Source organism: Miscanthus floridulus, chromosome 1 (genome assembly GCF_019320115.1).
Source record: "Miscanthus floridulus cultivar M001 chromosome 1, ASM1932011v1, whole genome shotgun sequence".
Lineage (NCBI taxonomy): Eukaryota > Viridiplantae > Streptophyta > Magnoliopsida > Poales > Poaceae > Miscanthus > Miscanthus floridulus.
The window spans coordinates 190,370,213-190,384,598 of NC_089580.1; the positions used below are offsets into that span (position 1 = coordinate 190,370,213).

Consider the following 14,386-nt stretch of genomic DNA (forward strand, 5'->3'; position numbering starts at 1 on the left):
ATCGGTTCGAATCGTCGTTGCTCCTCGATTATGGAGACTCAACTCACTGTTCATCATCGTAGTAATAATAACTGGAATTTGAGTAAGGTTTGAGAAAGTGTTGGTTATGAAGTTTCATGATCTCATTACGGATCATGTCAGCTTTGTATATGATCTTTTGAAGACAAATATGTTAATAAAAAGAATCTTGTTAAAGAGCTTTTACGCAAAAGAACTTTGATTATTGCTAAAGCCATACCTTGAATCCCTGAGCCTGCATTCCTAAGTTCTATCAGTTTTATTTCGGTTAAGTCTTGTTGAGTACTTTTGTACTCAGGGTTCGTTGACCCCTTGTTGCAGGTGAGCCTCATGAGCAGATCTGTTTTGGATCGTGCTGCATGACTATTGTTCGTTCTGACGATGAGAAGTAAATGTGTGATCCTTGGGCAGGATGTTTATTTTGGATGTTATGTATATGTTAATTATGCCACTCCACTACTACTATGGTTTGTATTAATTATCGAACTTAGTTTGTAAGGTTTGAAACAACTGGTTTGTAAACTATGTTATCGTAAGACTTCCGCTGTTTTTACTCTGGTTTTGATATTTGAATAAATGTTGTAATACTGCAATGACTCTGTAACGTGATCCTGCTCGGAAATCGTGGATGATTCGGGGTTCCCCGAGGACACCCGACAGTCTTTTTAAGTTATTGGAAGCATATGCATAAATGTCAAAGGTCATCGGATAGTGACAGGTGCATGTGGGCCCTATAACTTAGGAGGTTCTGCCACATCAATTTTACTATCGAGCCTTTGACCCCAGCAACGGAAGGGGCACAGACATCGCTCGGGGGCTGCCGAGAGTGTCTACTCATTTAGACATTCTCTTTGCCCGACCCCTCCTTACGTTTGAAAACCGAAAGCACGATTTGTGGGTGTAAACTTTGAATAGAACTGGATGACCTGCTAGACCCTAAGCCCCAGCGGCTATGGTGTTTTTGTTCACCAGTGTAATCGAATTCTTTGTCCCTGCATCCCAAGCTTTGGCATCCGCCTTCTCAAAAGGGGGTTCAGAGAGGTCTGCCTGCTGAATCTCCTTTAGGGAGAAGCTGTCAGGTCAGCCAAATCGATCAAACGGCTCGGATCGCTTCTGAGAGACAGAAACAAAAAACTACGATGCTCGTGTAGGTTACATCGGCCCCATCACAAACATTGGACCCGAACTCCGCATGGACATGTCCGATAAGAGCTTCCGTCACTCATGCCGCCAAGGTAACATCACCGACCCTCGCTTTCATTTCCATTATATCGTGCATTCATCCCATATATCCAAGTGTTGCATATGCAATCGTTGTATCTCAACGCTTCGTGTCACGTCACGAAGTGGTAGTCGTCTCATTCGATATGAGTGGCAACTGACCAAGGTTCAAAGGCCAACCCGCAAAGGGCTTGAGGCCACCTCACGTCGAACAAAACCAGGGGAGAAAAACCGAGATGAGCCCCAGCGGCCTTGCCCGACCCCACTCAGAAGTGGGCAGGGACATCTCGACCATTCTCGTTTGATTCTAACCTCGAGCCAAACCCACAAAATCTCCATTGAGGAGAGGCCAATGGGCCACTTGAGCCTATTGAATGACTCAGGCATCTACCGGGAGACGGGTTAAGAAGTAGGGGAATGCCATATGACGGCTCTACCGACCCCATCAGCGTATGATGGACCCGGATTCCACACAAAAATGCCTATTAGAGAACTCATTGAGTGCGACACTTGAGCCGTCGAGGCAAGTGTTGTTAGCTCAGCCCCTCTGGTTGTGAAAACCGAGGACGGGGTGACACGTGAAACACGGTCGACCCCTATCAGACCCCAAGGGGCTCAGGGGCTCGAGCCGCCTGATCCTAGATCGAGAGACCAAGGTTTGAAGGCTGGCCCACAAAGGGCCCAAGGCCCCCTCGCGTCGAACTAGAGCTTGGGAAGAAAACATAGATGAGCCTCAGCGGACTTCTCCCAACCCGCATAGAGGCGGATAGGGTTATCTCAACCTTCTAGTTCAATCTAGCCTCTAGCCGAGCCCATAGAATCCCCATTGAGGGGGAATATGTTGGAAGGCGGGTTATGGAGCAACGGAACACAACCTGAGAGCTTTGCCGACCTTATCGCAAGCAATAGGACCAGATTCTGTTCGAACATCCCCATTAGCGAGCTCATCAAGCACGTCACTCGAGCCATCAAGGCAAGTGACGTCGCCTCAACCCCTCCAGTTGCGAAAACCTCAGATGGGGTGACAGTCACACAAATGAACCAACCCTTGACTAAATCCCCGCCATGCGTGGGGGCTCGAGGAAGGTTGGACTTACAAGGAGACCGAACGCACGGTCGCAGAACAATAGCTAAAATTCTAAGGAAGGGGTATGCGCGAATATAAGAGCAGTTTCGCTATCATCTCTTTGGTCTCTAGTGACATTCAACCCCAGCAACCGCCAAGGGTCGGATCTCACTCGGGGGCTGGTAAATGTATAAAACCCTCTTTTTTCAAAACAATCGATGCGTCGGACATCTTCCTCGCTTTAAGGTTAGCGACAAGGTTTGTGGGAACAAATAACTGAGCATGCATGGTAAGACTGTAAAAAACCCATGCCCCGACGGCTATGGTAACTTTGCTCATCAGCATAATCGAAAATTCCCTCTTATACACCTTGGGCCCTAAGGTCTTAACGAACGGAAGGGTCAGATTGCATAAGCACCTTTTTTGAATCCAAAATGGGAAGAAAGCAAGTTCAATCAAATGAAACAAAATTACGAATCTGTCTTTAGGATACAAAAGTGCCGACACTTGTCCACAGATTAAAGATAATGTCTATTGAACCCATTCGACTAACTATCCCCTCTAGGGGAGCACCATGTCTTTGATCCTATTCGCCAGGTTTCGCGCAATAGGAGTCACATTCATCTCGATCTCATCCAGCTCAGAGGCTTCGTAGCCAGGCACGAAGCCGGTGCTCATTGTCTCCAAGTCAATGCTCTCCATGTAATGAGACTGAGCAACAACAAAGGCTTGGGTGATCCCGGTGTGAAAAGCGTCCTCAAGCTGGCGCACCCGCGCCGTGATGTGTACGGCAGAGGTCGCAAGCGAGCTGGTTCCCTCTAGTCGTGCCACCCTTAGGTCATCGAAGACCACCCCAATGGCAGCACGCAGGAGATCATGCTCATCGCTCTCCGCCTGAAGGATCCCCCACTTCTTGGTTAGCTCCGTGGCCAGCCCAGCGAAAATGCTCTCAGCCTCTAGCCTTTGGGCTACCGTGGTTCCAAGATTGGCCTAGAGGGAGCTGACCTCCCAACACGCCTTGTCATGCTCTCAAATGGTCTGGTTGCCCTACTCGAGGGCTGCGCCATGCTCCGAGCGGAGTCTCTCCATAGTCTGGCGTAGCTCATCCCGCTCCTTGCGCAGCCGGGCTATCGCCTCGGCGTCCAGGCTCACCCTCTGCTATAGGGCCATGGACCTCTCCTCCCCTCCTAGTTTGAGCTCCCGCACTATCTCTACCACGACCAGGAGGTCGAGCGTCTGCTAGCGGGCCTTGGCATCCTGCTGGAGCAGCTCATCCCGCTCCATCCACAACCTGGCGGCCTCCTCCATATCCTACCGTGCCCTCTCTGATAGTTCATCAAAGGACTTCTCAGCATCCTCCGCATCTTGACATGCTTCGGCCTCCCGCTGTCGGAGACTAGCCGCCTCCTCGGCTAAGGGAGTCAGCTTGGCCACCTACTATTGGGCGACAGCAAGCTAGGCGCTCACATCTCCACGCAACCGAGCCTCCTCGGTGAGGTGGTCCCATTCCACCTTCTGCTCACGGAGGAACCAGGATTTCTCCTGGCTATGAGCGATAAGGGACTGAAAAGAAGATCAACGTCAAAAACACAAAAATACATGAAGAAAGAAGAAAGCGAGAGGGGAGATTAAGTAGATACCCAGCCAGTTGGAACGATGACATCATGCAGGATGCCCCTGGCCTGGTTCAAGACATCCACCATAGCCGAGATCCCTCCGTTGAGACTCTCCCGCTCTATGCTCTCAGTAGCATCGTCGAGCGAGAAGAGAATCGATGTTGGGTCTTGAGGATCCATCCACTGTAGCAGTGACTCAACCCCACATGGGCGAATGGCTGCCCCCTGATGTTAAAGCCAAGGGCGACCCCGTGCTGGTCCTCTCCACCACCGCCACGATGCCCGAGGACCCTCCGCCTGTATCCCCTCCGTCTGGCCCACCTCAGACGCCGTGGCCTAGGCCGCCGGTGGCACAGATCATGCCGCTCCCTCAGGCACCATCGCGACTGTGTCTGGTTGTGCCTGGCTTGTCACAGTCATGGCCATCTCTGCCCACGATGCTGGGGCCTTGACTTGTGGTGCCGCACCCACCACAGACGGTGCCACAAGCACGAGCGGCAGCTTCGTCTGCTCCGACGTAGGCAGTGGAATCACCTCTACTGCCGTTTGCTCGGTGACCCTCGGGGGCGCTCCTTTAGCCCTGGCGTTCGCTTGACCCACCAAGGGCACGGGTGCCACCGCGGATGGTGCCTGACTGACCGACGAGGCCGCAACATCAGTTCTGCTCCTGCCCGAAATGGGAGCGACGTCGGGCGACAACCCCCATCTCGCCTGAATGGCGACGCCCTTCTTGGGCACCACCACCAAAGAACCATGCCGCTTTAAGACGCTGCAAGAACATAAAAAGCATGAGTCACGACGAAAGTAGAAAAAAATAGAGGAACTGGTGGCTTACACCAGCGCTATTGGGCAGGGCCATTTGGGGATGAACCCCTAGGTCTATGCTCTGCCTCATCAGGGCGGGATCATTTTGAGCTTGCCCCTGCTCCTGGGCAGAGAGGCCCACCTCCCTTGCATACGGGGTGCGGCAGCGGAGCCGCCACCCTCCACCGACACCTCGGGCGCGGTGGTAGATCTGCCCGCCCCTGCTGGCACTTGAGGTGCAGCAGTAGGGTCACCCCCCTACGCTGGTACCTCAGGTGCGGCGATAGACCCACCCACTCCTGCTATCTCTTGAGGTAGGCCGACGGTCTGACCCGTCTCCGTCGGCCCCACGGACACACTTTCTCCCACGTGGAACGAGAAGGGTCCCTACATTGATGAGTGGGTGCCTGTCAGCGCGTCCTTGCTTCCTAGGTCACCCCACTCGACGTCTGCCACTACCTTGTCATCTTCCTCATCGTCGTCGTCGTCATCATCACTGTCTATCTCCTCTCCTCGCTCTCATGCCTGTAGTTTTTGCTGCTTCTTTTTCCTCTTGACCTCCTTCGTCTTCTTCTGCCACTCAGCCGCAGTGCGATTCATAGCCACCATGAGCGGGTCCTTTGGTAGTGGAGCCACGTGGTCCATAAGGACAAGCCTCTTCGGCTGGTCCCACTATCTCAATATCAGCATCAAGGAATTGGCAGCTCAATTAAAAAGGAGGCACGGGGAAAGAGGACTTACGAAGTCGACGTACCCTGGTTCCAGCCGCATTGGGGGTGCCCTGGCACCGGATACACAAAATCAAGAGCGACGCCGGTGTCGTCCCATGAAGGCTCCATTGCCTCCTTGATGCGCTACGCCACTTCGGAGGGGAAGAGCGCTCCATCGGCAAGCGCCGTCCCATCGAGGGACGCTCCGGGCGCCATCAGGTACAGGGGAAGCATGCGACTCCTCAGCGGCACCACCCTACGTATATGATAGGTGCCGATGATCTCCGATCCCTTCACGCCCCTTTCCTTTAGAATTCGGATGGTGGTGACATGGTCCAAAATTTTCTACTTGTCTTTATCCGGGACCCCCACTTCCTCCACGATTCTGGGGCCTCTTCGATGAGGCGACCGGTGAATGCTGCCAAGGGGGCGATTGCGTCGTTCTTGACATAGAACCAATGCGAATGCCACCCCTTGTTGGAGGTCGACAGACATATCGACGGGTATTCGTTGACCCGGTTGTTGCGGAGCTGAATGTCAACGCATCCTATCGGCACACTTAGCTCCTGCCTCTTCTCCTGCTTCTTTAGGAGGGTGACGACGAAGAAGTGCCGCCACATGTCAAAGTGGGGACTAATCCCAAAATACCACTCGCACAAGGCGACGAACGCCGCAATATGCTGGATCCTATTGGGAGTAAGATGCTGTAGCTCCACATTGTAGTAATTCAACAACCCCCGAAGGAACTTATGGGCGGGCGTGGCAAATCCCCGCTGGTGAAAGAGAGCGAAGGACACAACGTAGCCATCGGGCGGCGATAGCGAGTCCTCATTGTTGGGCAGCCGCCACTCCTCGGTAGCGGTCTGTGCGCAAAGAAGGCCGCGGCGAACGAGGCCCTCCAGGCACTAGAGGGTGACATCAGATCTGCACCACGACTCCATTAGGCGATTGGGGTGGTTGGATGTGAGCTTGATGGCGGCTGCGATGCGGGTGTGGGAGGCTCAGGTGATTGGCGGCGGAGGTTGTAGATGCAAAGGCAAGGAGGCAAAGTACAGAACCCTGGGGGCGAACCCCTTGGTTTTATAGGGGCAACGGATGCGAGAAAGGCAATCATTCACCTAGATCTCCGTGCCTGCCATGATACACCACCACGTCTCATCGCGGGATATGCAACCGCAATCTTTATCCTTTCCTACCAAAGTCACGCCAGACGTTTCGCCTTCTCGGGCAAACCAGGACTCTTTTTCCTACAGAAGGGATACGGGTCAAAAAGCGTCTCTCCAGCCCGCCTGGGCCTAGGAGTTTGAGGGCTAGCCCAATGATTTCAACGGCCGTCCCAATGAAGGATGGGCCCACGAGCGGCCAAAACTCAGGCGCACGAGCCTCGAGGGAGTCTCGATCCAAAATCGAGTCTCAACCAGGCTGACCCTGGACGAATCCCCGCGAATGGGATACCAGGGTTCCCTTTAAACTATCCAGTTGTTAAAACACCAAATCTCACAGCCATACCCATGAAGGGTTCGAATTACCCCTGGGCGATTCTATTCGAACCACTCGGGGGCTCAGGGGCTACACCCGACGGGTGCGCTCGCGCGCACCCTCTGGAGAATTGAAACACCCCCCGGGCAATTCTATCCGAATCACCCAAGGGCTACACCCGTCGGGTGCGCTCGCGCGCACACTCTGGCAAGTCAAATCACCCCCGGACGATTCTACCCGAATCACCTGGGGGCTCGGGGGCTACTGTCGGGGACCAAATACTGGGGTACCTAAAGAGGAGGAGCTAATAACCATCAAACGTTGATACTTCCGAACAGATAAGAACGCAAACTCCACTTTTTGCCCAAACGACCGAAGGTTGGCTCCGCCGCGCCTGACCCCCGAGGGCTAGACTCTGCCTCGCCCGATGTCTGGCGGCAGACTTTGCCTCGCCTGACGTCTGAGGGCAGGCTCCGCCTCGCACCCGACGTCTGAGGGTAGGCTCTACCTCGCCCGACGTCCAAGGGCTGGCTCCGCCTCGCCCGACGTCTCAGGGCAGGCTTCGCCTCGCCCGACGATCGAGGGCAGGCTCCACCTCGCCCGACGTCCGAGGGCTGGCTCCGCCTCACCCAATGTTCGAGGGCTGGCTCTGCCTTGCCTGACGTCCCGGGACAGGCTCTGCCTCGCCCGACGTCCTGGGGCTGGCTTCGCCTTGCCCAACGTCTACACCCTGCTTTTTCATAATGACGAACACAGGGTAAGACAAGACACTCAAGTCAACCGTAGTACCGAGGACCATACCCTGCACGCCTGCGGGTAAGTACCATCAGGATATGACGGGACGAGCGCTTTTAGCCCTTCCAGGCATGACAGAGCTCGAACAGTGTTGTAGGCGCCGACTTTTGTCTTACAGTGTTGTGGGCGCCGCCATCAGCCATCGGACACGGATCCTAACATAAGCATACGACAATCACTATAATCTAGGAGGAAACTCACATCATCTACAGTAACAGACGTATGGTCACTTTTCCGTCTGCTCCCCGTAGGGTCACGACTCGGCATCCTGGCACGCCGCACCGTCCGCCAGAGTAGGATGGGACGTGATCACTTGCTAAACGAAGTCAGAGCACGGCCCTATCAGGATCAGCGAACGTGCTATCCCTGGCACTGTCTGCCATGTCAGCAGGACAGGCTTGAGGGAAAAGGAAGACTCGGCACCTTCGAAGGACCTTCTCTACCTCTAGTTTTTCCTCTTTCTCCCATCTATAATCCCTACTCCTCCTTGGTCTATAAAAGGAATGGCAGGGCACCCACTAAGGGGATGGATCAATCCTGCACATCACACGGCACATCTAAGCAGCATCTAAGCTCTTAGCGCCCGTTCGACCTTTCCATCAGAGACTTGGGACATGTCCCTCTCTCGGTCGTTTGTACCCCCTACTACAAACCTTTTTCAGTGCTAATAACACGAGCAACAGCAAACTGAACGTAGGGACATTCTGCCCGAACCAGTATAAACCTTGTGTCTTTTAGCACACCATCTGAGCCTAACGCGCAATAAATATAAATTTACTAGTTAGTGTTTATTCGAAACACCGATAATATGTTTCACATAGATGTTGCACGTGTTTGTTCCAAATGTTTCATCTGCTTCAGACATATGTTGCAGCAAGTTTTTTTTGGTGTTGTAAGTGTTTTCATGTTTCAAACGTTGAATGGGACGGCCAGAGTCACACGACACACTTCCGCAGGCAGGGGTGTGAGTGCGATACGGAACAGGCGCATGCAGCCCCCACGTGCGTGATATGGAGCGGGGTGCAGTGCGGGAAGCGGAACGGAAGCGTGCAGTCCCTATGTTCGAGCGGGTGGTCTAGGCTGGGCGAGGCATCCGAGCGATGCGGTCACGGGAAACGGAGATGCACGCGACACGAGGTGCATGCGCGGGTGTCTGTCCGGGCTCTAGCATCTCCCAAGGTAAATTAAAGTTGCGGTAAAAGTGATGCGTTGTATTTGGGCTTCTTATCCTTACCTTAAGGTAGATTTGTACTGCTTCTTTTATATTTATGAAAATATGTGTGCGCTCTTATAAAAAAATGTGCGAGGAGTCATTTATTCTTTCCGTATTTTCCCATCATAATTGCAAAAGCCAATTGAAACGAACCATGCCCCTTGATCAAACAAAAAGACGGAGCTGGTGCAAATTTCCCATCCAATATAATGATTATAGGGTAACATTTTACCACCAATCACAAACAAATCGATGGTGATGTGTACAAAGAGACCTTTGTTTACCCATGAACTACACATTTTTGGATACTTGACAAAACCGAGACCTGATCGCTCACAAGTCGCAAGTGTTCTGCTGCGACAAAACAAAGGCACAGGCAGCAGCGCAGCAGCTCCTCTTCAGGCCTTGATACAACACTGGAAGTAGCTCAGGAACTTCTTCCCTCCCTGAATCAACAAATTTCTGATTAGGAACAAACCACATACATGGATCAAGGTTATGCTTATACGCATTCGCTTGGAGGAATTTTGGAGGAATTTGGATGGTTTGGAGGAATACTGGAGGAATTTGTGAGAGAGAAACACGGTTCCGGATAAAAAAAGAAGCGGATCAAGCCGGATTTAAGGGTACACGAACGGAGCCAAAATGTCTGGTGCATAGTGAAGTAGACAACATGCGCACACAATTGAGGTTAGCGTGCAATTGTTTGAGGTTCAGTTAAATCATACAATTCCATATCTGATGTACCGCAAATGCACTCGTGAGTGTGGCAGAAATTGGATTGTGATTCTCCATCATCACAAACAACAATGTAAGAAAAACATTATGAAGATGCCAATAAACTGCTGCAAAATGTTCTAGGTTTTTGGCAATTAAGTCTTGGTTTGATGCTTCTTCAATCATTTTGCTATTTATCACAGCTACAACCTGAGAGTTGCTTATGCCCTCAACTGGCTAAACCCATCATTAGTTTCCTTAAGATTCCCCTATGGACAAGGGCACACCAATACATCTGCGCAGCTTTCTAAAAGCACGTAGATATGGATAATTCACTAGTTGGTTTCAGTCAGGCTTATTCAACTAGCTAATAGTGTTTTCCTCTCACGAAAAATCAGCACTAGCCAGCTTAATCCAGCATCGGCACCAATCAGCGAACAGGGTGAATATGATTAAGAAAATGAGAAGATTCGTCCTTGCCGATCAGTTATGACAAAGAATATAATGCATGAAGTAGGAATAGGTGGGGTTGTTAGCTTGACGCGTCCATTTACTGGACAACCTTGTTGGGACCTACTCTGATCCCAATTCGGGCAGCAGAAAGGACTCATGATGAAACTATCATCTAGGGGCATGTTTGTTCAAATAAGAGCCTGTTTGGTTTTCATAAGTCAGATGACTTATTAAGTCCGGTGACTGAAAACCAGTGACTTATAAGTCATGCCTATTTGGTTGTAGATGACTTATAAGCTCATTAAAGGTGTGGGCCCCACGCGGAAAAGAGTGACTTATAAGTTTTAAGCAGGGGTGAACCAACTTAAAACTTATAAGCATGGGTGACTTATAAGTTGGTGGTGTTTGATAAAATAAGTAACTTATTTCACTTTTTAACTTATAAGTGGTGACTTATTTGGAAACAAACAGGCCCTAAGTCACCTACTTATAAGTTAAAAAGTGAAATGAGTGACTTATTTTGTCAAACACCACCAACTTATAAGTCACTCCTGCTTATAAGTTTTAAGTTGGTTCACCCCTGTTTGGTTCCAAATAAGTCACCTACTTATAAGTTAAAAAGTGAAATAAGTGACTGATTTTGCCAAACACCATCAACTTATAAGTCACCCCTGCTTATAAGAAATAAGTTGGTTCACCCCTGCTTAAAACTTATAAGCCACCATTTTCCACGTGGGGCCCACACCTTTCACTTAACAGGCATAAGCTTATAAGTCATCTACAACCAAACAGGCATGACTTATAAGTCACTGATTTTCAGTCACCTGACTTATGAAAACCAAACAGGGCCTAAAACTTATAAGCCACCCTTTTCTGCGTGGGGCCCACAGCTTATAAGTCATCTACAACCAAACATGCATGACTTATAAGTCACTGGTTTTCAGTCACCTGACTTAATAAGTCACCTGACTTATGGAAACCAAACAGGCCCTAACTTGTTGAACCATATTTCAGTAGAACTAATAATAGTTCATTCTAAATGGGAAGGGGATTTTGCACCATTCAAATATATTATTCGTCTAAACCTTGCATTCAGAAGGCGATCCAGATTTTTAACGCACACTGCTCGTGTCTACACCTTATTATAATTTACAGCATATGCATTTGAGGAATTATGAGGGAGCTGCAGTAATAAGCCCTTAGGATTACATTATCTTCTTATTCTGTCCTCAGATTATGGAACAAAAGGTCATCCCTTAGTATTACCAGTTCCAAGCACTACCACATGGTCAGTTCCACCGTCCATGAAAAATTACCCGTGCTTTGGAACACGAGCTTGACCCTGAAATCTCACGCGGCTGCTATTGACTATAGGCTCCATTTCTAAACTAAACCAACAGAACCATTATGCCATTTCAGGAATCTGTTTCAGAAGGACAGCAGTAGGAAATCGAGCTTCTACAGACTGCAGCGATGCTGCCTACTGAAGTGGTGAGGTGACTTTACTATGCCCTTGTTTAGTTGGACTCCAAATTTTAAAAAAGTGCTACAGTACCTGTCACATCGAATGTTTGTGGCCCGTGTATGGAGCATTAAATATAGACGAAAAGAAAAACTAATTGCACAGTTTGGTGAGAAATTGCGAGACGAACGTTTTGAGACTAATTAGTCCATGTTTGAACACTATTTGCCAAATAAAAACGAACGTGCTACAGTAGCCCCAAAATCCAAATTCATGGAACTAAACACGGCCTATGTGTGGCAGTGGTAATGCTACATTCCAAAAAACTGGTTTCGCCGGTTGCAATTTTTTTGTCCACTGTCAGCTTTGCTAATCTGGCTCGTCCGGAGTCCGGACTAGTTTAGTTTATTTAAGTTTATACTTTTGTACTGCAGTCACTCACAATTAACAAGTTCAATCCTCGACACTAATTATTACCCCGCGCTTATAAAATTCAATTAAAATCAGACGAATCGAGATGTAATATGCTGAATTTCCACCCAAAAAAAGAAAGAAAAGATGCCTCAAGTTCGTTTAGTGATTCTGGAACGGAGCGGGACACGAAACGGAAGTTTACCGTTGGGGAGTGGTCGCGGGCGTGGAGCGGGCGGCGGCGGCGGTCGTCGGCGGGGCGGGGGCGGCCGACCTTGGGCTGGGCGTTGTTGGCCTGCGGCTTCTGGGCCTGGGCGTGGGCGAGGAGGTCGTCGTCGCCGCCGAGGCTGGCGCGGGAGAGCTCCTTCTTGTTCTGCTTGCGCATCTCGCGGATCTTGGAGAAGTCCATGGAGTAGTCCGGCAGCGCGCCGTTCTTCATGTCCCAGTCCCCGAACGCCGGCACCGTCATCCAGGCGTTGTTGGCGCCCGCCGCGTCGTGGCCCCGCTGCTGCACGCACCAACACGCACGGTGTGAGAAGGGCGAGCCGAACACATGCACGGACACGGATCGCTCGCAGCAGGAATCCGAGGCCGAGCAAGCTCCTCGAGAAGAGGAAACCAGGGAGGAAGCAAGAAAGGATTCAGGGAGGCCGAGATCGGTAGCTCTTACCTCCTTAAGGTTCTCCATGGATGGATGGATGATCCCTCCTCTGTCTCTCGTTCGCGTTCTTGTCTTGCTGGGTCCGCGCGTGTCGGATGAAGCTGTGGAGCAAATTCGGCAGTCACGCAGCAACAGTGTTGGACTTGTCTTCTTCGAGAGGCACGGGCAGCAGCTATCGCACGGTGTGGAGACGAGAGCAGAGGAGGGAGAGGATGACCTCCGCACTATATAGGGGTCGGGATAAACGGCAAAGAAAATGCTAATCCAGCTGGTTTCGAGCTAACAGTGGGTGCCCACTGTAGCCTTAGCCGCTAATCTTCCTGCAAAGCTCGCTCTTCGATCCGTTGCTCTGACTGCCCGTTGCGTCCGCGGAGGCGGGCGGCCACAGCTGGTGACTGCTGTGCTGTGGTGGAGCTAGCACTGCATTGATGATTTGCCTGCTGATCTGGGCCCACCGACCCGTGAGCGGTGACTCACCCGGTCCGGCCCGGTCCGTCCTGGCCATCAGGCCATGGCTTCACGGGGCTTTTGCCTCCTCTCTGCAACTGCGAGCTGCCTTTTCGGGAGCACAGGATGGTGATTGGTCGGCAGGAAAAATCTGCTGTGACTCCGTGTGGCCAGCTCGGCCGTGCCCCGAAAAGGAGAGACAATTCGGTGGATCGCCCGCCCGGCCTAACCGTCCTCGATCCGCTGATAAGCCACGGCTGCTATTAGCTGATGTACTGTGAGAGAAAAATACTATTCATGGATTAAAAAAGTACGGCTTATAAGCTAAATGAACAGGGCTCTTGCCATTGTTGCCAATCGAAGGCGACAGGCAGCGTGAGTTCCTTCATCTTCCCTTGCATTTCTTTCAGGTGATCGATCCATCTTCCCGTGAAGCATGTCGACGCTGACGCAGGGGTTTCAGAGGTTCAGATAGCTGCCAAAGTTCTCAGAGCCTCCAATCCATCGTGTTGTTGGTGCCAACTGCGGACCTGGATCACATGCAGTTACAACTGCTACTGCAACTTTAGCAGTAGCACCTGATCCAACCATTCAGCACAGATTCAACGTCCATGATCAACCGGACATGACCTCTCTGGTAGCTGCTAAACTATTGCTCTTAGCAACCGGATGACTAAGGGTCTCTTTGGCACGGCTTATGTCGGCTTCGGCTTCATCTATTTTGCGCAAATCGAGGCACTGTAGCGTGAAGCCGTTTTGTAAGCCGGGGTTAAAATGAACTAGAAGCCGGAAAAGCCAGTTTTTCTGGCTTCACCGGCTTTGGCTTCACCGGTGAAGCCGTTTTGGATGAGCCGCGCCAAAGGGGGCTTAAGTGAAGCTACTGCTCTTAGCAATCTGATTGGATAGCATGGATATTAAAAAATAGTAGGTAATAAACAAAATGAAAGAACACGTCTCATTTCAACAATAATCTGTATTTTTGCTCTAAATCGAGAGGTTAATGTTGTGTAAAGTAGAATTGTTTTGTATTCATTATAACGCAAAGTGCATAATTAGTATATTATTAGAATAGTGGGTACTAATATATTAATATAACAGAATTAAAAGAAGCTCCCACGTTCACTGAAAGGCCCTAGAAATTACAAGGTTAATAGGGAAAAAGAGAAAAGTGTCCACAGAAAACAATAATAATAATAGTCAAATAAACAAACTAAAATATTTTAAAAATGATATTGAAATTAACAAAAATCCAAATAGTGCAATAAGCAAACTAGTTCCCCGCGCTATTTGCGTGGTCCAACTTGCTAGTTAGT

The 14,386-nt window shown here is 50.4% G+C and overlaps 1 protein-coding gene across 1 annotated transcript; it reads right to left on the reverse strand.

Annotated features, from left to right (window-relative positions):
• Nucleotides 1-9,091: 9,091 nt before the first annotated feature.
• Nucleotides 9,092-13,000, reverse strand: LOC136506585 (uncharacterized). The gene is made up of 3 exons (XM_066501501.1): nucleotides 12,636-13,000; nucleotides 12,171-12,473; nucleotides 9,092-9,368 (listed from the first exon to the last, which is right to left on the reverse strand). The coding sequence occupies exons 1-3, from the start codon at nucleotides 12,651-12,653 to the stop codon at nucleotides 9,321-9,323; spliced, it is 369 nt and encodes a 122-aa protein (XP_066357598.1). The 5' UTR covers nucleotides 12,654-13,000; the 3' UTR covers nucleotides 9,092-9,320.
• Between the last annotated feature and the right edge of the window lie 1,386 nt (nucleotides 13,001-14,386).

Coding starts and splice junctions, on each gene's coding strand:
- LOC136506585 (XM_066501501.1), bottom strand. Junction 9,369..12,170: donor CCCGCGACCACTCCCCAACG/GTAAACTTCCGT, acceptor TTGTTGATTCAG/GGAGGGAAGAAGTTCCTGAG.